The 24561-nt window shown below is 43.4% G+C and overlaps 2 protein-coding genes across 4 annotated transcripts in view; one reads left to right on the top strand and one right to left on the bottom strand.

The window, feature by feature from the left end:
• The window catches only part of MMAB (metabolism of cobalamin associated B), a 28217-nt gene extending 4553 nt beyond the window's left edge, over positions 1 to 23664 (bottom strand). The window contains exons 1-6 of the mRNA XM_040351761.1: positions 23520 to 23664; positions 16060 to 16121; positions 15894 to 15987; positions 14314 to 14371; positions 8790 to 8862; positions 7577 to 7674 (exon numbers count right to left, since the gene is read on the bottom strand). Coding sequence (XP_040207695.1) covers positions 7577 to 7674; positions 8790 to 8862; positions 14314 to 14371; positions 15894 to 15987; positions 16060 to 16121; positions 23520 to 23614 — 480 coding nt within the window. The 5' untranslated portion in view covers positions 23615 to 23664. The remainder of the gene's footprint in view (positions 1 to 7576; positions 7675 to 8789; positions 8863 to 14313; positions 14372 to 15893; positions 15988 to 16059; positions 16122 to 23519) is intronic.
• MVK (mevalonate kinase) overlaps positions 22226 to 24561 on the top strand; it is a 43366-nt gene continuing 41030 nt past the window's right edge. The window contains exon 1 of one of the 3 annotated variants that reach the window (XM_040351731.1): positions 22226 to 22261. In XM_040351731.1, coding sequence (XP_040207665.1) covers positions 22256 to 22261 — 6 coding nt within the window. In that variant the 5' untranslated portion in view covers positions 22226 to 22255. Of the gene's footprint in view, positions 22262 to 23686; positions 23765 to 23830; positions 23959 to 24561 lie in introns of those variants that run through there. The other 2 variants (XM_040351748.1, XM_040351740.1) reach the window with 2 other exon arrangements.

The raw sequence follows: 24561 nt of genomic DNA, 5'->3' as shown, positions 1-24561 counted from the left end.
GCCCGTCTAATTCAAATGTGGATGATGTGGGCGTGTTTTATGCATATTACTGTGACCCCGCGTATTTGATATGCGCCGTTCGTGAAAAAATCCCAGTGCGCATGCTCGAAATTCCGCCGGAAATCGTCATTGCTTTCGACGTGAACGTAAATTACGTCCAGCCCTATTCGTGAACGACTTACGCAAACTACGTAAAAGTTTCAAAACTCGACGCGGGAACGACGGCCATACTTAACATAGGATACGCCTCATATAGCAGGGGTAACTATACGCCGGAAAAAGCCTAACGTAAAAAAATGCGCAGGCCAGACGTACGTTTCTGAATCGGCGTATTTAGCTCAGTTGCATATTCCTCGCGTAAATCTATGGAAGCGCCACCTAGCGGCCAGCGTAAATATGCAGCCTAAGATACGACGGTGTAAAACACTTACGCCGGTCGGATCTTAGGAAAATCTATGCGCAACTGATTCTATGAATCAGGCGCATAGATACGACCGGCCGGACTCAGAGATACGACGGCGTGTCTGGAGATACGCCGTCGTATCTTCTATCTGAATCTACCCCATTGTGTTTCTGCAAAAAGCACAGTGGTGTGACCCAGGCCTGAGATGTTTAGTAACATAATGGGGGTTAATTGGTACAAAAATAGCAAATAATTGCTACTGTAAGGGGTTCATTTTTTTACTGTGGGACAGTGAAAGTAATATTTACAGTAGAGATTTGCTCTTTGTACTATAAAGGGCAATTTTTATTTTACTTTTTTAACCCCATTATGTTACTGGCCGATTAATCGATTATGAAAATGGTAATCGATCGATTTCATAATCGATTAGTTGTTTCGGCCCTATTAAATACCACCAAAAGAAAGCTCTATTTGTGGGAAGAAAATGATACAATTATCATATGAGTACAGTGTTGCATGACCGCGCAATTGTCATTCAAAGTGCGACAGCGCTGAAAGCTGAAAATTGTCCTGGGCAGGAAAGGGGTGAAAGTGCCATGTATTAAAGCGGTTAAAGTGTCGCATATAGACAATTTTGCATTCCAGAGTTTTTGCCATTCTATGGGCACGTGCAATTTTAAGGTTTGCTATCGTTTGGATGCAACCCCAATTTTTTATTCTACCAATGAATGGTTATATTGTGTTTATGTGTACCAAAATTTGTTTTTGTGTATTTTTTATGCATTTTGATGAACAGTTGCGCAAATATCATGCAACATAAAAATTGAGCTGCTACAATTTTAAATTTTATGGGGCCTCTGCTTTCAAGAAATAAATATTTTCAGGGGCTTGGAGTAATTTTCTAGCAAAAAATAAAAAAAATGCACCACTATAAAAGTGGGTAAAGACCTTTATAGAGTCTTTTGGGAACGTTTAAGGAATTTGTGTCAAGTCAGAAATAAATTGCCAGTGTATATATGAGCACTGGAAAAGGATACACAATGTGGTAGTTATACCCACATGAGTTCATGCTTTATTACTGGGCTTATTAAAGTGATCATAATAGTTTTTTTTCCCCCTAAAAATAACAAACAGGTTTACCTGCTCTATGCAATGGAATTGCATAGAGCAGCCCTGAACCTACTTTTCTCAGTTTCCCCGCTTCTGGCTCTTCCTCTCGGTGAGTGCCCCCATAGACAACCAATTTCTATGGGGGCACTTGTGTGAGCTCGCCCCCGAGCTTGACTGTTAGATAGACACAGACAGCAGGACTCAACCCCGTCCCAGGCTGTGATTGACAGCAGCGGGAATCAATAGTTCCTGCTGCCTCAGCAAAGCCTGCAAGACCTGGAAGGGGAGAGATGAGATGCAAACAGACACAGCGCTGCATTGAATGACAGCTCAGGTAGGTAAGAAGGGTCAGGGGACACTGATGCCTAAGCATTTTTTACCGTAATGCATTAAAGCGGAGTTCCAGCCTTTTTTAATGTTTATTAAAAGTCGGAAGCTACAAAAAGCATAGCTGCTGGCTTTTAATAAACATACACTTACCTGCTCCACTGTCCAGCGACATGCTGCACGGAGCTCCGCTCTCCCCCCCCCCTTTCCGCCTCCATTCTAACTGTGGGCACCCGGCTGTGACAGCTTTCGGCTTCCCTGCCAGGCACTCACTGCGCATGCGCGAGCGGTGCTGTGCTACCCGAGTGGACAGGCGATCACCTGGGACCTGTCACGTGTCCCAGATGATCGTCTACAGGTGAACCCTTTTGGAATGATATGGATTTCTGCACAAATGGTCATAAAATCTGATCTTCATCTAAGTCACAACAATAGACAATCACAGTCTGCTTAAACCAGGACTAGACTAATGACATCTCCAAGAGCTAATTGGAGTGAGGTGTCAGCCAACTGAAGTCCAATCAATAAGATGAAATTGGAGGTGCTGGTTACATCTGCCCTGCCCTTAAAAAAAAAAAAAAAAAAAAACACACACCAGTTCTGGGTTTGCTTTTCACAAGAAGCATTGCCTGATGTGAAGGATGCCTCGCACAAAAGAGCTCTTAGAAGACCTATGATTAAGAATTGTTGACTTGCATAAAGCTGGAACGGGTTTTAAAAGCATCTCCAAAAGCCTTGCTGTTCATCAGTCCACGGTAAGACAAATTGTCTATGAATGGAGAAAGTTCAGCACTGCTGCTACTCTCCCTAGGAGTGGTCGTCCTGTAAAGAGCACACCGCAGACTGCTCAATGAGGTGAAGAAGAATCCTAGAGTGTCAGCTAAAGACTTACAAAAGTCTCTGGCATATGCTAACATCCTTGTTAGCGAATCTACTGTTATGACGATAATAATAATAATTTAATATTTACCAACAAAAATATGAAAAGTCCATTAGGCCTCAAATTTGAGGTGAGACATTAAAATGGAAGCTTTTCAGAAACGAAAAAAAAAAAAAAAAAAACACACCTTAGCCATGTTTGCCAAGCATCCAAGACACTAACAATTGAATTAGCTATCTCTAACTTTTACAAGCTTGGGTGAAAATTTGGACACAGACATGCATCTATCTATGAGATGGACATATCATATGAATCAAGTCAGAAATATCTGAAAAATACACATGATATTAAAGAATATATGTTGACATGAAATAAATGAAAAGTAATGTTTAGATTATCAATGACATCTTAGGACCGAGGGAAATATATGACCATCGCATCCGTTAAGTTAGAACTTTGTTAGAAGAAAGAATTATATGAGAAATATGAGTTTAAATAGAAGTGTTTTAAAGAAGCTAACCAACATTATGAAAGATATCAAATTGTGATTATAAAAATGAGAATTAACCTGTAACACATGTTCATCAAACACATATCAAAAAAAAAAAAATTGGTATGGGTACAGGAAAAGTTGAAACTAATTTCTAAAATTGAAATGGCAGATCATGTCAGAAAAAGTTTGTCTAATGAGACTGATCTACAAGCATACATTAACCACTTGCCCACCGGGTTAATTCTGGCACTTCTCTCCTTCATGTGAAAATCACAATTTTTTTGCTAGAAAATTAATCAGAACCCCCAAACATTATATATTTTTTTTTAGCAGACATCCTAGGGAATAAAATGGCAGTCATTGCAATACTTTTTGTCACACCGTATTTGCGCAGCGGTCTTACAAGCGCACTTTTTTTGGATAAAAATCACTTTTTTGAATTAAAAAATAAACAACAATACATTTTGCCCAATTTTTTGATATATTGTGAAAGATAATGTTACGCCGAGTAAAATGATACCCAACATGTCACGCTTAAAAACTGCGCCCGCTCGTGGCATGGCGTCAAACTTTTACCCTTAAAAATCTCGATAGGCGACGTTTAAAAAATTCTACAGGTTGCATTTTTTGAGTTGCAGAGTAGGTCTAGGGCTAGAATTATTGCTCTCACTCTAACGATCGCGGCGATACCGTTTTCATATGCGGGCGCTACTCGCGTATGCTTCTGCGCGCGAGCTCGTCGGGACGGGGCGCTTTAAAAAAATTTTTTTTGGTTTTCTTATTTATTTTTATTTAGTTTTATAATTTTTTACACTGAAAAAAAAAAAAAAAAAATTGATCACTTTTATTCCTATTACAAGGAATGTAAACATCCCTTGTAATAGAAAAAAGCATGACAGGTCCTCTTAAATATGAGATCTGGGGTCAAAAAGACCTCAGATCTCATAATTAGACTTAAATGCAAAAAAAAAAATGTTTCTTTAAGAGGCTGGGCAGGACTGACGTTTTGACGTCACTTTCGCCCAGCAGAGCTATGAGGACAGGTGAAGGAGATTTCTCCTTCAGTCCCGTCCCCGCTCAGCTGCCGGACACATCCGATCCCCTCCGCCGCTACCGACGGCTCCGGTAAGCGGCGGAGGGCGCGGGAGAGCGGCGGGAGGGTCCCCTCTCCCGCCGATCTTTCACTTCCACCCTGCCTGCGGGCCATTTATAACTGGTCCGCGGGCCGCAAATGGCCCGCGGGCCGGTACTTTGAGACCACTGCTTTATCCTGATGTATCTTTATACAGAGTTTGAACGTCAAAATACCCAACAGGAGACTGATGTCTTAGAATCCCAGCCACATTTAACAGAAAAGGAATGTGAGCTCACTAAAAATAGAGACAATGACAAGGCAGATCGTTATCACGAGTCTATAATGACAGTGCAAAATGAAATGGAACAGTTGCAAAAGAACACTAGAATAATTCAGGAAAAAGGGAGCTGCGGTGGCTCAACGCGATTGGCACTGCGCTGACAAGCCATTCACCTCTGCAGCTAGGGGTTCGGATCCCGGTCTCGGCTACATATGAATTGAGTTTGGTGGTCTCAGCCCGGCTCCCGGTGGGTGTGCTATGCAAAGGTAAGCTTGCGCTTAGTACGCCCACCCCCCTCCCACAAAAACCACCACATCTACACGTACTCTAAATTGGGTTAACATGCACGCACTTTGACCACACGGTCTCTAAATAGAGAGGCGAAGGACTAACGGGGCTGGTTGAGCGGGGTAGATCCTCTCACTCCCTTATAGGGAGTCCCTCTGCCCCGTTGGGCTTCAAAGCGGAGCAGGTAGGGCGGGCTGTGTGGGAGGACCCCCTCACACACCTGCCATTGCCACCCGGGGCATGGAGAAAGGTGGCAGATTGCCTCTGGGGGAGGCCTGCCTACTCCCAACTCCTGCAGTCCGGCTCCTCTCTCGAGTACACGCACAAAATACACTTAAAAAAATAAATAAAAATGCAATAAAAAAAAAAAAAAAAAAAAAAGAATTCAGGACAAATGTCACAAATTAAATGAAGATTGGGAACAATTACTAGAAGAGATGGAGAGTTTTCTGCAGTAAAATGTGTCTCCTGGCAAAAGTTGCCGAGTAATGAGCAGTGAAAATGTAAAAGAAGAAACAAATCAGCTTAAAGCGGGGGTTCACCCAAAAATATTTTTTTAACATTACATTCAGCCGAGTTGTCCTAATGACAATCGGCTGTTTTATTGTTTTTTTCCCCGTACATACCGTATTTCACCGCCGCTTCCGGGTATGTCTTCTGCTGGACTGGGCGTTCCTATCCGATTGACAGGCTTCCGACCGTCACATACAGCGCATAACGAGTTGCCGAAAGAAGCCGAACGTCGGTGCGGCTCTATACGGCGCCTGCGCACCGACGTTCGGCTTCTTTCGGCAACTCGTGACGCGTAGTATGCAACGGTCGGAAGCCTGTCAATCAGATAGGAACGCCAAGTCCCGCAGAAGACATACCTGGAAGCGGCGGTGAAAATATGGGAAGGAACGGGAAAAAAAAAAAAAAAACAAACAGCCGATTGTCATTAGGACAACTCGGCTGAATGTAATGTTAAATTTTTTTGGGTGAACTTCCACTTTAAGTCAGAACAGGAATTCCTAATTAAGCAATCAGAAGAATTAAAAGAGCAAGTGAAGTTTGTTATTTAACGTGACACAAAATAATAATAATAATAATAATAGGTCGACTGCTAAACATCATTGAAGATGAACAATTGACTATAAAGGCATAATTACAAGTGAAAAATCACAAGTGAATAATACAACATAGAAAATATTCATATATTGGTGAAAATAAATAATGGTGCAAGAAAAAAAGTTCCAACAGAGGTGTTTAGTCCATATGCTCCTAGGTATCTTAAAGACAGCTTCTTTGAAAAAAAATGAATTCCACAGAGAAAGTCTTCAGATAAAAGATAATAAAAGGCTGGCACTACCTTCACCAAAGGCACACCCGAGTGACAAATCAATCCCCTTACCAGATGCAATGACCACAACGGTGGTCGGGCTGAACCCGGGTATGTTTAGAGTCACCCAAATGACTATAGATAGCACACTGGAACTCCTTCAAACCAAATCCTATCTATAGTCATTTGGGTGACTCTAAACATACCCGGGTTCAGCTCGACCACCGTTGTGGTCATTGCATTGATTTGTCACTCGGGTGTGCCTTTGGTGAAGGTGGTGCCAGCCTTTTATTATCTTTTATCTGAAGACTTTCACTGTGGAATTCATTTTTTTTTCAAAGAAGCTGTCTTTAAGATTATAGTCAATTGTTCATCTTCAATGATGTTTAGCAGTTGACCTTTATTATTATTATTATTTTGTGTCACGTTAAATAATAATTTTTCTTTTTAAAAAAAAAATTCACATAATTTTGTGTCACATCAGGATTTTCATTTATTAGGATTTGCGCTGTACTTCCTTTTTTTCTATTTTTCTTAATATATGTATCTGTTTTTTCGGTACCAGCAGCATTTTCACAGGTTTATTTTGGTTTAGCGCAGTGTTTTTTTATTTTTTACGTTTTTTAAGTGAAGTTTGTGCCTCAGGGTAATGCTCATATGCCCAACCCTGAAAGTATAGAATCCATTTTCCCTCCCTTGTGTCAGGTGACTTGTTAGTGTTATAAGGTCTCATGTGTAAATGGGGAGCAGGTGCGTTAAATTTGGTGTTATCACTCTCTCATACGGGTCACTGGAAGTTCAACATGGCACCTCATGGCAAAGAACACCCTTGAGGACCTGAAAAAAAGAATTGTTGCTCTACATAAAGATGGCCTAGGCCAGGGGTGGGCAAACTTTTTGACTCGAGGGCCGCAATGGTTTCATATATTGGACCCGGGGGCCGGACCAAGAGTCGATGGACGGTGTGTATGTGTGAATTAATATACATTAAATTTAAAATTTGTAACATTAAATGTTTAGATTAATTTAAGGTAGAAAAGCATAAAAAAATGTATTTTACAGGCGGGGTACCTGGATGGCAGGGGGACCTGTATGGCAGGGCACTTGTATGGCGGGGTTATAGCGCACACATGGTAGTATAATACCACTACTGCTAGTATATTTCAGTGCCTGTACAGAACATACATCCTTTTTGTACTCAGTGGAAGGAAAGATTTGGCCAAATCCTTTTTTGGAGAGGTCACTATGCTGGGTATAAAATATTAGCTCCCTGCCCATAGAAAATGAATGTACTAAGAACTGGCTCTTAAGCAGGGGGAGTCAGCTTTAGGTCTTCAACTTCCAGCTATACGAGTATAAAATAACACTGTATTGTAATTTGGTTTCATTAAAAAAAACTTACGGGAAGAATGAAGTTGGTCAAGGGGGGAAGTTGTGCAGAGTATTTATCAATCCACTGCTCAAGCTCCTGGGCAGGATCGGCACTAAATGATGTTCGTACTATGGAAACAAAAGAAATGAATGTGAAGCTATATTATAATAAATGCCAATATAAATAAATGGCACGCAAAACATACACATTTATCCAGCTACATAAATTACAACAGTGCAATATAGAGAAAAGACACACAAAATAAAGTGTTAAAGCGATAGTAAACTCAGATAATTTTACCCCAAATAATAAATATGGAATTGCCTGTTGGTGTTTAGAAGCTATGCACTGCATACAGAAGGCAAGTGGAACGTTCTTACTTGAAAGAAGAAACTTTCTGAAAGCTCCTTGTATGCAGCCGCTGCCATTATAACTCTTGTCTTCCGCATCTAAACAGCATTTTATTTTCACCGTCTCTGTGGCCATAATCCCACGCATGCGCATTAGTTCCCAAAGCCAAGCCTTGTTTTCGTTCCGGTTTTACCATGGCAACCGTGTCTAGCGAATAGGGAGCCGATCCTGCTGCTGCATTACTCCATAATCGAGGCTTAGCCTCAAAATGGGGAAGGAGTATCAGCATCAGCTTTAGTGAATAAACCCCAATGCTCCTATTGCCTATTCTCTGCCTCTACATTACACATAATGCCACAAAACTAAAGCCACACTTGATATAGGTGAAATTCCTATATAAAAATTAACAGATTAAAAGGAGAACTATGGCCATACATCTCCTGTTTGTAACAGGATTGTACTTGGTTCTGCAATCCTGTGACCAAGATTCAGTCGGCTGTCGTCACAGAGTCGGTCCAGGCTCTACAGGGATCCTGACAATGATGTAGGGATCTGCCCAGATGCCTAACCAGCAGCTGGCTCAGCCTCTCGGTGCACTGCTGAGAGCCTGAGCCAGCTGCTCCTGCCTACTCTCCTTTCCACTACTTCAGTGAGCGCTGGAGGGGCAGAGCACAGAGCGGTGACTGACAGTGCTCCGAATAGACCCAAGAACTGAGCGACTAGCAAACTTTAATAACTCAGTTCTTGGTGTAAAGCTAGTTGGGGACAGCTACAGCATCAAATCAATTCAACAACTACATAGGTGAGTATGAATGTTTATTTTTTTTGTTAATCATGCACTTCTCTATTAGGTTAAAAAGTGAATTCCTAAAATGAAGCATACCAACATTACCTTTGTGGCTTTCCCTGGCAGAGGACAAAGGCGTTGCAATGTTTGAGCCAACATCCTGCAGCATGCACTGGATCTGTGGGGATATTTTTCATACATCACGTATGCACACATTTATGTACAACTGTAAACAACTGTAAACAAGCTTGCATTCATTCTCTATCTCTATTCTCTATCAAAAAATGGTACGGGATATAAACAAATACTGTTTGAAAATAGTCTAGTAAAAATCCTTACTTGTGCTAAAACTTGATTAAAGGATAAGCATGTTTCAAGACAAAAAGCACTTGCTGTGTTTGCCCCTATGTACAGTCTTAAAGTAACCGACCCTCTGCCTCCGGTGTTTATTAACATCCTGACAAAGCATGCACATTACAACTACATAGATTTCTATGGAGCTGTCTCCTGCTGCTTCCAAATACACAGGTCATAACAGGATTTGGAAAAAGAATTTGTAATTCTTTTCAACCTGTATTCTGACCCGGGCACCCCTGCCAGAAAGGATGGCCAGGTCCCAGGCCTCCTTGCAGCTAAAGGAAAACACCACTGGGAGATAGATGTAATTTAAGAAAAAAAAAACATTTATAAAGACTGGCACAGACAGATTTTGAGAAAGTTTCTTTCACGTATTCTAAATCTGGCAAAGAATGAACCGAATTCACATACATATTTAGAACATGTACTTGAGTTTGGCTCATGCTGCGCCACTTTTAGAATGCACATAAGACACATTCACAAAATCTTTTTCTCTCTGTATGCAAAAGAAATAGTGTCTTAAAGAGAAGGTAAACCCAAAGAAAAAAAAAAAAAAAAAATGAAAAAAAAAAAAACCTGCACATCGAAAAACCTCACATTGAAGGCCCACAGCCATCCTTGTCGCCCGGGGCTTGCTTCCGGGTATCGCGGCTCCGGCGCTATGATTGGCCGGAGCCGCGATGACGTCAATCCCATGCATTCACGCGGGAGCCGTCGGTTATGGCAAGAAGACTGAAGCAACGGCACATAGGTGCAATTGCTTCGGTTTGCCCTAGTGCGCATGTGCTGATGAGTTCGGCACATACAGACACAGGGGGATATCTTCTAAACCGTGCAGGTTTAGGAGATATACAGGGTAGCTACGGGTAAGCCTTAATATAGGCTTACCTGTAGCATAAAGTTGCTAAAAAGGGTTTACAACCACTTTAATTAGCTTCACTTTTACATTTGGCGCATTCAGGCGATACAATGAAAAAGTGGGGCATTTTAGAACTACCTGAATTTAGTGCACAAATTGCTGTCAGAGCCAAAAGTGTCACAAATGCTTCTTGAAGTTGGCACAATACATTAACAAGAGGGATTAATGCAAGAAAAAGTGGTGCAGCAGCTTTACTAAATGCCCCCCCTTTGGGTTTATACTGGAACCTGAGGCCTCTCTCACATGGGCAATCACGGGACAGTAAAAACAGGTCATTCAACCAAATGCAGGACAAAAGGAGATTAACTGCAGGTCAAATACACTTGTCAGCGAACTGTGAATGATGTCAGAAGCATCTCAAACTGATTTAAAATGCAAACAGAATTCATCCAAAAGCAAGCTGCCCATTGACAAATGCCCTTATATTGAATCTGGACTGTAGTTTAAGGACTGAATTGTTTCAAAACATGAATGCATGCACATATTAGAGACTAGTAAAAAACCCATATCCTACATATTAGAACCCATATCCTACATATCAGAGACTAGTATAAAGGAGAGTCGGGGGAAGCGGGTGGCATAAGGGGAAGGAGCCACAGGGTTCCACGCACGGGTCAAACGTGGGTTCTATCAAATTTCTTTGGGCAGTTCCTTCCAAAATATGTTAGTTTATATAGCGGAAGAGCTGTATTCACTAAGGCTTGTTTAGTTGGCGGCTGGATCGGATTCCATTGTAGGAGAACTGTCTTCCTAGTATAGAACGATGCGTAAAAAACAAACAATTTTTTCCTCTGAAGGGCTTCTAGGGAATCACAAATGCCCAGGAGGGGGGGGGGGGGGGGTTATACGGAACATTTACTTCCCCTATAGAATTAATATCGGCCAGAACAGCCTTCCAAAATTCCACCACTCTGGGACAGGACCAAACCATATGGAAGAAATCATCATTGTCTGAGTCACATCTAGGGCAACTGGCCGTACGTCAGGGTAAATTCTCGCCAAGTATGGCAGGGAGTAGTAGGCACGATGTAAAAATTTCAGCTGGATGAATCTGTCCCGTCCCGAGATAGTCAGGGGTAGATAGTGTTGGATACCCTCTTGCCAGTCATCATCTGCTAAGTCAAGGATATCTCGTTGCCAAAGCGCGAACAGCTGAGAAACCTTCAAGACCAGCAAGCATATTATATAGGGTAGGAAGTGTTCTCTCGCCATCCGGAGATCGGAGCACACTCCACTTCAGACATCTTCAAAGTCACCAGGGAGGGGAATTGAGAGCGGAAAGCATGGCGCAGTTGGAGATATCTGAAGAACATCTGATTTGGGAGGCCCCGATCCCGTTTGAGGGCATCAAAAGGTAATAAACTGTCCCTGGGTCACTATGTCCCCCAACGTCGTGATCTCATGCAGGGCCCAAAGGATCGGGTCTGGGATGGAGCGAAAATGAGGTAGGCGAGGATTGCCCCAGAGCGGGGTATCCGGAGACCAGACATTGGGCTTTCCAAGTTTCTTAGCAACAGTATCCCACACCTGAAGAGTCGAACACACAGGGAGAGTCCCCCGCGAGTTGGACCGGGGGCCCCTAAGCACCAGATTCCGCAGCTCAGAGTATGAACCAAGCAGCGCCGCCTCCAGTGTAGACGCGGGATTAGCCGGCTCCTCAGAAAGCCACCATTTGACAGTGACTAGGACCGTCGCCCAGTAGTATTTTATAAAACAGGGAAGGGCCAGGCCCCCCAGCATGACCGGCAGTTGTAGGGTCGCCCTCGCTATTCTAGGATTCTTCCCATTCCAAACAAAGGAGGCGGTGATACCATCCACTTTCTTAAAGAAACGGTCGGGCAGAGGTCCTGGGGTCTGTCTAAAGAGGTAAGTAAACTTAGGCAATACTGACATTTTAATAAGATTAACTCGGCCCACCGGGATTAGGGCAGGACCCTTTTTATGGTGTGTTCACACCCATGCGATCCGATTCCTGTACCATTTGACAGTTCCCACTGTGATCTGAGAAACGATCTGGGGGTGTCATTAACTTTTCAATGACACCCGCAGCGGTTCGCAGAGGGCAGTGTAAACTGCCTGCTAGTGAGATGCGATGTGGCAACCCGCACTTAAATAGCGCTGGTTCCTGCATCGCACAAGTGTGAACCGAGCCTTAAAGTTGAGGACAACTGCTGAAGCACCATTTTTTAACCACTTCCCGACCGCCGCATGTATTAGTACGTCCACAGAATGGCACGTACAGGCAAATGGGCGTACAGGTACATCCTTGCCTTTTCGCGGGTCGGGGGTCCGATCGGGACCCCCCCGCTACATGCGGCGGTCGGATTCCCGCGGGGAGTGATTCGGGACGACGGCGCGGCTATTCGTTTATAGCCGCTCCGTCGCGATCGCTCCCCGGAGCTGAAGAACGGGGAGAGCCGTATGTAAACACAGCTTCCCCGTGCTTCACTGTGGCGGCTGCATCGATCGAGTGATCCCTTTTATAGGGAGACTCGATCGATGACGTCAGTCCTACAGCCACACCCCCCTACAGTTGTAAACACACACTAGATGAACCCCAACTCCTACAGCGCCCCCTGTGGTTAACTCCCAAACTGCAACTGTCATTTTCACAATAAACAATGCAATTTAAATGCATTTTTTGCTGTGAAAATGACAATGGTTCCAAAAATGTGTCAAAATTGTCCGAAGTGTCCGCCATAATGTCGCAGTCACGAAAAAAAAAATCGCTGATCGCCGCCATTAGTAGTAAAAAAAATAATAAAACTATCCCCTATTTTGTAAACGCTATAAATTTTGCGCAAACCAATCTAAACGCTTATTGCGATTTTTTTACCAAAAATAGGTAGAAGAATACATATCGGCCTAAACTGAGGAAAATGTTTTTTTATATATGTTTTTGGGGGATATTTATTACAGCAAAAAGTAAAAAATATTGCATTTTTTTAAAAATTGTCGCTCTATTTTTGTTTATAGCGCAAAAAATAAAAACCGCAGAGGTGATCAAATACCACCAAAAGAAAGCTCTATTTGTGGGGAAAAAAGGACGCCAATTTTTTTTGGAAGTCACGTCGCATGACCGCGCAATTGTCTGTTAAAGCGACGCAGTGCCGAATTGTAAAAACGCCTTTGGGCATTTAGCAGCATATTGGTCCGGGGCTTAAGTGGTTAAACTGTACATGGTAGACGTTTACGCTACTATTCAATTTCAAAAGCACTGTGTACCATAAATAACTGCCTTTTTGGTGACAACAGTTGACTATGCTTGTGCAATTTGTGTTGAAATGTCTCCTTCAGAAGCCAATATGGTAGCCGGTATTATGGGAATAGTGCAGGGCAATTAGGAGTCAAGGACATGGCAGGATCAGCAGCTATTATTTTAATGAAAGCTGCAGATTTATAATAATTAAATAGCTTATGAAATTACATTAAAACGTTAACTCTTATGTGAGGTTTAATGATTAGGTTTATATATAAGTTAGGTGGCAAACAGATCTCCATATACAGTTAAAACGGGGCTTGACAAATTTGCTTGGAATCTAGGAGCCAGGAACGCGCCTTGTCCCGTGGAGCTTGCGTGCTGAAGTAACATTATCTTTCACAATATAAAAAAATAAATTGGGCTAGCTTTACTGTTGTCTTATTTTTTAACAAAAAAAAGTATATTTTTTCCCAAAATAGTGCGCTTGTAAGACCACTGTGCAAATACGGTGTGACAAAAAGTATTGCAACAAACGCCATTTTATTCTGTAGGGTGTTAGAATAATAAAAAATATATAAATTATATATATATATATATATATATATATATATATATATATATATATATATATATATATATATATATATATATATATATATATATATATATATATATATATATATATATATATATATATATATATATATATATATATATATATATATATAATGTTTGGGGGTTCTAAGTAAAGGGAAGGAGATGGGCAGGCAGTGAAAGCAGGCAGGGGAAGCTCCATTAGTATTGCTGGTTGTCTTGTCATACCAACGGCCACCACAAGAGGGCGCCAGATTCCAGAAGGAAGCATAGGATTGCAGAAGGCTGCAAAGCCACGGCCTCAATTACCGGCTGGCGTGGCCCAACGCGGCCGCGCCGGGGGGGAGGTGTGGTTAGCACGGAGACAGGATACCCCAGCTGTGCCGCGCCAGGTCGCTAATTCTCGTCTCAAATGCGACCTGTCGCTCGGGGTTTGCCGAGCCCTGAGTTAAAATATGAACTTAAAAACCCTTACAGTTAATTACAATGGATAATGCGGAAAAAAAAAGAAAGAAATCAATTTGTATGAGAGTACAAACACAACAATGAGTCCTTACCTTCTCAAGTTCAGACACAAACTGGAGATTAGCATCCAGACAGAATTCTCTGGCCAGTCTGGAAAGCAGATAAAACTAATTAGAACAGAATGAGCACCACAACCTCTGCCACCTGAAGCCTCTACAGAGAAATATTATTAAAGTATTCCGTATTCTTGAGCTTATATAAATTATATTGAATGAATTGTTTAGGTTTATCCTCATCCTATATAGGTAAAGCTAATGTTCACATCTAAGCGTAGCTATGATTTGCTTGTGTATAGCACAACTACAGACTAAATTCACAAAATTGTTTATCCCCACTTGCATAAAAATGTTTCTGGCAATTTGTGCCTTATCAGTGCAAGGTTTGGAACACATTATATAACGTTTAACTTATGTAGCTTTTATTGAGGTGGGCTAAAAGAAAATGAAAAGCCCTTACATCTCACACAATAGACAAACACAATACAGTACACATGGGCTGGATTCAGGTAGATCTGCAAATTTTTACGGCGGCGCAGCGTATCTTATTTACGCTACGCCGCCGTAAGTCAGAGAGGCAAGTGCTGTATTAACAAAGCACTTGCCTCCTAAGTTACGGCGGCGTAGCGTAAATGGGGCCGGCGTAAGCGTGCCTAATTCAAATGAGGATGAGGGGGCATGTTTTATGTTAATTATTGGTGACCCGACGTGGTTGACGTTTTCCCGAACGGCGCATGCGCCGTCCGTGGAATTTCCCACTGTGCATTGCTCCAAAGTACGCCGCAAGGACGTCATTGGTTTCGACGTGAACGTAAATTACGTCCAGCCCCATTCACGGACGAGTTACGCAAACGACATACATTTTTCAAATTTCGATGCGGGAACGACGGCCATACTTAACATTGGCTACGCCACCTAGGGGGCAGCTTTATCTTTACGCGGCGTATCTCTTACGGAAATGGCGTATCTTTACTGCGACGGGCAAACGTACGTTCGTGAATCAGCGTATCTAGTCATTTACATATTCTACGCCGAAATCAACGGAAGCGCCACCTAGCGGCCAGCGGAAAAATTGCACCCTAAGATACAACGGTGCAGGCCGTCGTATCTTAGCTAGGTTTAAGTGTATCTCAGTTTGAGCATACACTTAAACTTACGACGGGCTTAGATTCCGAGTTACGTTGGCGCATCTACTGATACGCCGGCGTAACTCTTTATGAATCCAGCCCTATATCTTCATTAAAGTCGATATTTAACTTTCCACGATTTCACTCCTACCCCCTCCTCTATTACAGCTGCAAATTTATTTATTTGTTTTTACATTTTTTGGGAACCCTTTCATGCTTTTGAGGATTCTTTCCTAGGCAAGAATGAGGTTCTAAGATGCATGCAGCCTCCCGGGACACCACGTCATGTGTCCCAGGAGGCCTCAGGGTACTCTACCTGGCAACAGCATAGAATCCAGGCCTATAGCATTTTTAGAATAACGGCAGCATGCACAGCCTCTATTTTTCTCTCATGACAGTTTCACTTTATACTGTAAAAATTTCAATTTGTTTTTATTTATTTTTTACATACATGTAAACAAAACAAGGATACAAGTTGGCACAACTTACCCAATAGCTGAGCTCAGTTCATCAGTAGCTCCCAGTGCTTCAAACACCAAGTCATCCTTAGGTCTTCTTTCTCCTGTGTAAGTGCTAGAGAAACCTAGAGAAGAATACAGAATATTATACAATCTGTGCCTTCATTGTTCCTGTCCTATGTCATTGATAGCAGTACCTTTATCTCCAGTTTTTGTGTAAATTCTTGGGAACTTCTTTGCTGCAGCTTCTGTTTGGGAGCTGTCACACAGAAAAAAAATGGTATGAATGTTAAACTACTAGTTTCCCCTCTAAGTAAACCATACACACCGCAAGGATAATGCTTCAATGCCCCCTTCAGCAGCACACAATCACCTTTCCCTTTTCTCCTGCTTGGCCCAGCTGACAAAAGCAAAGAAGCCCAAGCTGCTCTAAATAGAGCTTACCCGGAGCTGAGGAACCCCCCCCCCCCCACCTTCATTTACCAGGCTATCACAGAAGAAGCAATAGGGAATTGCATGCCCTCCATACCCAGAATCATTCTGGGGAATTAAGAACACGTGTCTGAGACAAACTTTTTCAACTGGAGTGCAGGATTTTTTCTTATTTATTTTACTTTTTACACTGTTCTTAAAAAAAAAAAAAAAAAATTGTGTCACTTTTATTCCTATTACAAGGAATGTAAACATCCCTTGTAATAAAAAAAAAAAGAAGCATGACAGGACCTCTTAAATATGAGATTTGGGGGTCAAAAATACCTCAGATCTTATAGAAAAAGAGAAAGGGTTGGGACTTTAAATGAGATGCGTGTTGATGCAAACAATATGCGTTCTTTATTTATTTATTTATTTATACATATTGTTTGCATCAACACACATCTTATTCAAAGTCCCAACCCTTTCTCTTTTTCTATTATCAGGGATGGAGGCATGTGTCATCCACATGCCTCAATCAAAGTCCCAAACCCAGTTCCATTTTTACCTCAGATCTTATATTTACACTAAATCAAATAAAAAAAAAAAATGTAGTTTAAAAAAAATAAGAAATAAAAAAAATGTCCCTTTAAAGGATTGGGCGGAAGTGACTTTTGACATCACTTCCACCCTGCAATGGTATGGAGCTGTTTGGGGGCCATCTTCCCCTCACTCAGCTCCATGCCAAGCAGGGGAGAGGAACCGATCGCCGGCGGCTCCGGTATGCAACGGAGGGCACCGGAGCGTGGGGCCCCCTCTCCCGCCACAGATCTTGCAGCGAATCCGCCACTGAAACCACTTTTATCTGAAAACAGACAGCCCACTGAAGAAGTGAATACCGGGGTTATGGCTGCTAGCTGCTGCCATAACACCGGCATTCCACTTCAAAGAGCTGCAGTATAATGACTGTGGACGGTCCGGAAGTGGTTAAACGCTTAGCGGCCATGCCACGCACATCTACTGCTGCAGCTCTGTGCCAGATCACATACCTAAGTATGTGATCCGACACTTTTGGGTCAGTGGCAACCCGCTCCCGCTGTGATTGGACACAATCTCCGCTGGGACTCACCGATCGTTCGGGAAAGAAGCATCATTCTGTCAGTATCAAAGCAGGAACACAGATCTCTGCCTTCCCATAGTACAAGCAACTCCCCCACAGTTAGTAAGCACATTTAACCCTTTGATCGCCCCTGATGTTAACCCCTTTCCAGACAGTGTCATAAGTACAGTGACAGTATATAGTTTTAGCACTGATCACTATATTGGTGTCACTGGTTCCCAAAAAAGTGTCACTTATGCCGCGTACACACGATCGGTTTGTCTGATGAAAACATCTGATGGACCGTTTTCATCAGACTAACCGATCGTGTGTGGGCCCCATCGGTTTTTTAACCATCGGTTAAAAAAAATAGGAACTTGTTTTAAAATTATCTGATGGTTAACTAACCGATAGAAAAGAAAACGATCGTCTGTAGGCACGTCCATCGGTTAAAAATCCATACATGCTCAGACTAAATTAGGGGACGGGAGCGCTCGTTCTGGTAAAACTAGCGTTCGTTATGGAGATAGCACATTCATCACGCTGTAACAGACAGAAAAGCGCAAATCGTCCTTTACTAACACAAAATCAGCTAAAGCAGACCCAAGGGTGGCGCCATTGGATTTGAACTTCCCCTTTATAGTGCCATCGTATGTGGTTTACGTGACCGCGTTCTGACACGATAGTTTTTTTAACCAATGGTGTATAGGCACGACTGATCAGTCAGCTTCATCGGATAACTGATGGAAAAATCCATCAGACCGTTTTCATCGGATGGACCGATCGTGTGTACAGGGCATTAGGCTGCTTTCACATTGGGCAGCGGAGGTGCGGTGACGGTATAGCCGCGCTATTTTTTGCGTCGCTATACCGTCGTATTTACCGCGATATGTGAAAGGGGCCTAAGTGTCAGATTTGTCTGCTGCAATGATGGTAAAGTGCCGCTAAAAATAGCAGCGTTTTATCGCCGACGCCCGGGCACTGTGAGTGTGAAAGCACTCTTAGGAGCAGTGTATACACCGGACAGCGCCGCCAAAGCTTTGTGGACACTTTAAACCCTTTATTTGGCCACTAGCAGGGGTTAAAAGCACCCTGCTAGCGCCCGAAAAATGCCGGTAAAGTGCCGCTAGTTTTACTGGCATTTTTCGGGCACTGGCAGTGTGAAAGGGCTCTTAATACACAAAGCTAAAACATCAAGGTAAAGATATTTCATATTTTTTTTTTAAAGTGACAGTTATTTTCAGCCAAGTCCAAGATTTGAAATGACAGACACTGGGCTAAAAATAGACACTATAAAGCAGAATAAACCCATGGATTTAAACAGGAACTAAACTCATAAGTTTTATTGTTACGAAAAAAACGTTACATTCCTGGAATGCTGGGATTGCTTAAGAGCCGGTTCACACTGGGGCGACTCGTCAGGCGCCTGACAAGTCGCGTCCCATTGTAGTCAATAGAACCATTCTAATAGGAGCGACGCAAGTCGCTCCGACTTAGAAAAAGGTTCTTGTACGACTTTGGGGGCGACTTGCATTGACTTCTATACAGAAGTCATTTTGCTAGTCGCATCTGAAGTCGTCTTCAGGTCGCCTTGCCGAGTCGCCCCCAAAGTCGTGCCGCCCCAGTGTGAACAGGCTCTAACTGTCACATTTGCTTGTCTCCTCCGACAAACTGTCAAACCATCAAATGGCTGCTGTCATAACTGACATGTGCAGCACTATGGCAGTTGCAGATCATACAAGAGGGTACGATGTCATCTTCCTTGGCTGAAAATGATAGGAGAGTTTAGTTCCGCTTAAAGCGGTTCTCCACCCTAAAGTGAAGTCCCGCTGATCGGAACCCGCCCCCCCTCCGGTGTCACATTTGACACCTTTCAGGGGGGAGGGGGGTGCAGATACCTGTCTAAAGACAGGTATTTGCACCCACTTCCGGCCCGGCATTCACGGGCAAAAGACGGGCATTGCGTCACATCCCGTTGCCCCCCCCCCCCGTTGTGTGCTGGGAACACTTGGCTCCCAGCACACAGCGGGAGCCAATCGGCGGGTGCGGCGCGACTCGCGCATGCGCCGTAGGGAACCGGGCAGTGAAGCCGCAGCGCTTCACTTCCTGGTTCCCTCAGCGTGGATGGAGGGGGGAGCAGCAGGGTGACGAGCGATCGCTCGTGCTCTGCTGCGGACGGCGCTGGACTCCAGGACAGGTAAGTGTCCTTATATTAAAAGTCAGCAGCTGCAGTATTTGTAGCTGCTGGCTTTTAATATTTTTTTTGGGGTGGAACATCCGCTTTAAATGGTTTTCCAAAACAGTTACAATCAATGCATGCTGGCAATAACTGCCATAATCGCTTGGATTCGCAACCAAACTGTCAAATTATCAAATCACTGGTGTCATTACTAATCATATGTACAGAAACATGGCAAGTGCAGATCAAACAGAGGCTAAGATGGAACTTTACCTATAACAACTTGACAAAAAAGAATGTTCTTTAGCAAGGAACGTACACTCCACATTAATAATGATGCAATCAACATCAGTGTGTGCTGTAAGTTGCCTCCAGCATTGCTCCTGTTTCTTCTTGCTGGAGGATGCCATTTTGCTGAAGTCCAGAGCCCCTGAACAGCAGCAAATCATAAAATGGAACTAAACCCATTGATCTAAAATTTAAAAAAACAGTTCCATTCCTGGAATGCCGGAAATTGCTAACCGACGCATTTACTTGTGTCCAAAACCAAACTGTCAAACCAATAAATGACTGGTGTCATAATAACTTATCACATGTGCAGCACCATGGCAGTTGCAGATCAAACAGAAGCAGCTTCATTGGAAGTAAAGGATAGAAGGGTTTAATTCTGCTTTAAGGCCGTCAGCAAATCGGCCTCTATAAACTTGGCAGTGCAACTGAGCACGTGCAGAGCAGGATGAGAGTGTATTACTGGATTTTCAACTAAAGTTCCACTTAAAGATGGAAGCTTCCGGAAAGAGGAACTTCACTAAAAGGGAAGTTCAACTTGTTTGCATCATCCCTCCCTCTGCCTCTTTAACAATTGGCACTTTTTTTTGGGGGGGGGGGGGGTGGTACCTGGTTTTGACTGGTACCTACTCCAAGTCAGATCACTGTGGCAATCCAAGCAGAAGTTTACCCCCCCTTCCCCCGCAGCCTTCAAGGCCACTTCACAGGTACCAGAAGACTATAGGGTCGTTCCCAAAGCGCAGCTTGCGCATGCATAGTGGGAAACCAACTGTGAAGTCGCAAGGCTTCACTGCCGGTTTCCCTTAGTTAAGATGCCGGCGCCTGGACCCAAAGCCAAGTGAAGAATTTGCTTGGGTGACAACAGTGCTGGATCCCTTTACAGGTAAGTGTTTTCCATATTAACCGCTTGGGATCCGCGCTATGGACGAAAGACGTCCACAGCGCGGCTCTCAAGTGCCGAGTGGACGTCTTTAGACGTCCTATTGTTGTCATTCCCTATGCGCGCTGCTGCGGGGAAACAACGTGCCCGGCGCATCGCTCGGGAGCCGCCAGACACCGGCGATCGTCGGTGACACAGCAGGACGTGGAGCTCTGTGTGTAAACACAGAGCTCCACGTGCTGTCAGGGAGAGAGGAGACCGATCTGTGTCCCTTTACATAGGGACACAGCATCGGTCACCTCCCCCAGTCAGTCCCCTCCCCCCACACAGTAAGAACACACCCAGGGAATACATTTAACCCCTTCCTCACCCCCTAGTGTTAACCCCTTCACTGCCAGTCACATTTATACAGTAATTAGTGCATTTTTATAGCACTGATCGCTGTATAAATGTGAATGGTCCCAAAATTGTGTCAAAAGTGTCCGATACGTCCGCCGCAATATCGCAGGCCTGACAAAAAAAATAATAATCGCAAATTGCAGCCATTACTAGTAAAAAAAAAAAAAAAATAAACATAAATCTATCCCCAATTTTGTAGGCGCTATAACTTTTGCGCAAACCAATCAATATACGCTTATTGTGATTTTTTTTAACAAAAATATTTAGAAGAATACGTATCGGCCTAAACCGAGGGAAACATTTTTTTTATTTTTTTTAAATTGGGATATTATTATAACAAAAAGTAAAAAATAGTGTTTTTTTTTCCTAAATTTTCAGTTTTTTTATGTTTATAGCGCAAAAAATAAAAAATCGCAGAGGTGATCAAATACCACCAAAAGAAAGCTGTATTTGTGGGGAAAAAATGATAAAAATATAATTTGGGTACAGTGTTGTATGACCGCGCAATTGTCATTCAAAATGCGTCAGCGCTGAAAATTGGTCTGGGCACGAAGGGGGTTTAAGTGCCCAGTAATGAAGTGGATAAAAGTCAGCAGCTACAGTATTTGTAATTTTTGGGGGGGGGGGGGAGACTGGAGCTCCTCTTTAACAACAAAGGATAGGAGGGTTTAGTTGCACTTTATAGTAAAACTATTCACCACTCCCCTCTAAATGATGCAATGTCTGAAAACCCTTCTTCCAGGTCCGAGATCTTTGGCCATCTTGGTTGGGCATGACAGGGTCATGTACCTCTCACTCACAGTTCATTGATCCTGGCATGTGCTGCAATTGTACACTGGTTTGCACATGTGCAGCTTAGTGTACATTGTCACCTTGAAGGTAATCAGGTAAGAGTTCTTTATTGCAGAAGAGACTTACCTCATTGTATGTTTTTTTAATTTAGACTTAAAGCCCCATTCTGTTAATTAGACAAAACCTACCCTTGCAGTGGAGCCCACCCTGCACTGCACTGTAAGGGTTAAATGCTCATTATGTCTGGGGGGGCAGGAATAGGGCTTTAACCTTGCATTGTACATAGAGGAGGCAGGAGTGCAACTGCAGGTGGGTGCACCTTAATCGCTTAAGACCCGGACCATTATGCAGGTAAAGGACAAGGCCCCTTTTGCGATTCAGCACTGCGTCGCTTTAACTGACAATTGCACGGTCGTGCGACGTGGCTTCCAAACAAAATTGGCGTCCTTTTTTCCCCACAAATAGAGCTTTATTTTGGTGGTATTTGATCACCTCTGCGGTTTTTATTTTTTGCGCTATAAACAAAAATAGAGCGGCAATTTAGAAAAAAAAAAACAATATTTTTTACTTTTTGCTATAATAAATATCCCCCAAAAATATATAAAAAAACATTTTTCCTCAGTTTAGGCCGATACGTATTCTTCTACATATTTTTGGTAAAAAAAAAAATCGCAGCGTTTATCGATTGGTTTGCGCAAAATTTATAGTTTACAAAATAGGGGATAGTTTTATGGCATTTTTCTTAACAATTTTCTTTTTACTACTAATGGCGGCGAGCAGCGATTTTTTTCATGACTGCGACATTATGGCGGACACATCGGACACATTTTTGGGACCATTGTCATTTTCACAGCGAAACGTGCTATAAAAATGCACTGATTACTGTAAAAATGACAGTAAAGGGGTTAACCACTAGGGGGCGCTAAAGGGGTTAAGTGTGTCCTATTGGGTGATTCTTACAGTAGGGGGGCGTGGCTGGACGTGTGACGTCGCTGATCGTCGTTCCCTATGACAGGAAACAGACGATCAGCGACAAGCCACAGAGAAGAACGGGGAAGGGTTGTTTACACTTACCTCTCCCCGTTCTTCAGCTCCTGTGACCGATCGCGGGACATCAGCGGCGATCGGGTCCGGTCACGGCTTGTGCCCAGCCGTGCCATTCTGTCGCCGTATATCGGCGTGCAGCAGTCCTTAAGTGGTTAAAGGGTTACTAAACCCACAACAGTAAAATCAGTGTGTATATGCAGTAAAGCATGCTTGTTATACTCATTGTGGAACCTAAGGGGTTAATCCTCTGCATTGTGTAAAAATGCGTTTTTTATGGTATTTAATAACATAAAATTATAACATGGCAGTGACACTGAACATGAGGCAGGGGTCTCAAACTGGCTTCCCTGCAGCTGTTGTGAAACTACAAGTCCCATCATGCCTCTGCCTGTGGGATTCATGCTTGCAACTGCCAGCCCTGCAATGCCTGATGGGACTTGTAGTTTCGCAACAGCTGGAGAGCTGCCAGTTTGAGACCCCTGTATAGAGCTGGCCATGCTGTGAAAGGAGCATTCCCTGTGTCCCTTCCCAGCACTGTAGCCTATATTCATCAGTTTCTCACCTGCCCTCAGCCGCACTGTCGCTATACAGGCGCCTGCTCTGCCCCAATCCGCGCACAGCTCTCCATAATAACAACCTGGCTACGGTCGCCGCCATGACTACATCACGCCCACCGCTCGCCTCATACTCTACACTGCAGCTGATTGGACCGCCTGCTCTGGCTAGGTCACACAACCTACACTTATTGGGCACTGTCCCGTGCGACGCGGCCTGTTGTGTGGAAGTCTTCTCTGGTTGGGAGAACAGGTGAGGCGGGGTCTCTGCTGATTGGAGGAAGGATAGGAAGTGCAGCTGCTGAAACTGATTGGTTAGAAGTGGATGGGCTGTACTGTTGTTGATTGGTGTAGGGATGTGTACAGTGTGGAGTTCATTGATCGCATTGAAAGTGAGGTGACAGCTGTGTCTCCTGATAGAACGTGTGTCACCTGTCTGCAGTCCATGTATGTATAACAGAACCTTTATCTTTGTTCTAGTGCTCAGCAATGCATGATATATATGTTTTATATTTAGTGGGCCAGAAATGTTACAATCAGCTTTATATGTTCTGATAGCAAGACCAGTGATTTCCAACTGTCTGATGGTTTGGCTCCAGTTAATACTAAGTAATATTCGGACCTGCCTTATCTATCCAGTTAATTTGCATCCAATCAGGCAGGTCTTGGAGCACAGTTGTCAGTAGATCTAATGGAGATTGTACAATCAGATTGTACTGTGTGTGGATCTCTAGATTGTACTGATGTGTAGTATTGCACCTGATGTAAATAGATTTAGCCCCGCCGGTTCGCACTGATGTGATGCGGGACACGCTGAGTTTTCAGTATCGCATAGCAGTTGTAGTGCTCATGTGATCTTCTGCGGGGGTCAATTAACCGCTTACAGCAGAGCACCACCCAAAAGTGGAAGCTCTGCTTGTTCGCACCCTCCACTGACACATTTTGACACCTGTCAAATCAGGTAACCACTATTTTTAGCGCAATAGCGCCTGCAAACTGCCCCAGTGTGAAAGGGGTCTTGGTGAAGATGCCGGCTCCTGCTCCCGGAGC

This window comes from Rana temporaria, chromosome 1 (assembly GCF_905171775.1).
Source record: "Rana temporaria chromosome 1, aRanTem1.1, whole genome shotgun sequence".
NCBI classification, from domain to species: Eukaryota; Metazoa; Chordata; class Amphibia; order Anura; family Ranidae; genus Rana; species Rana temporaria.
This window is presented reverse-complemented; position numbering and strand designations above follow the sequence as displayed.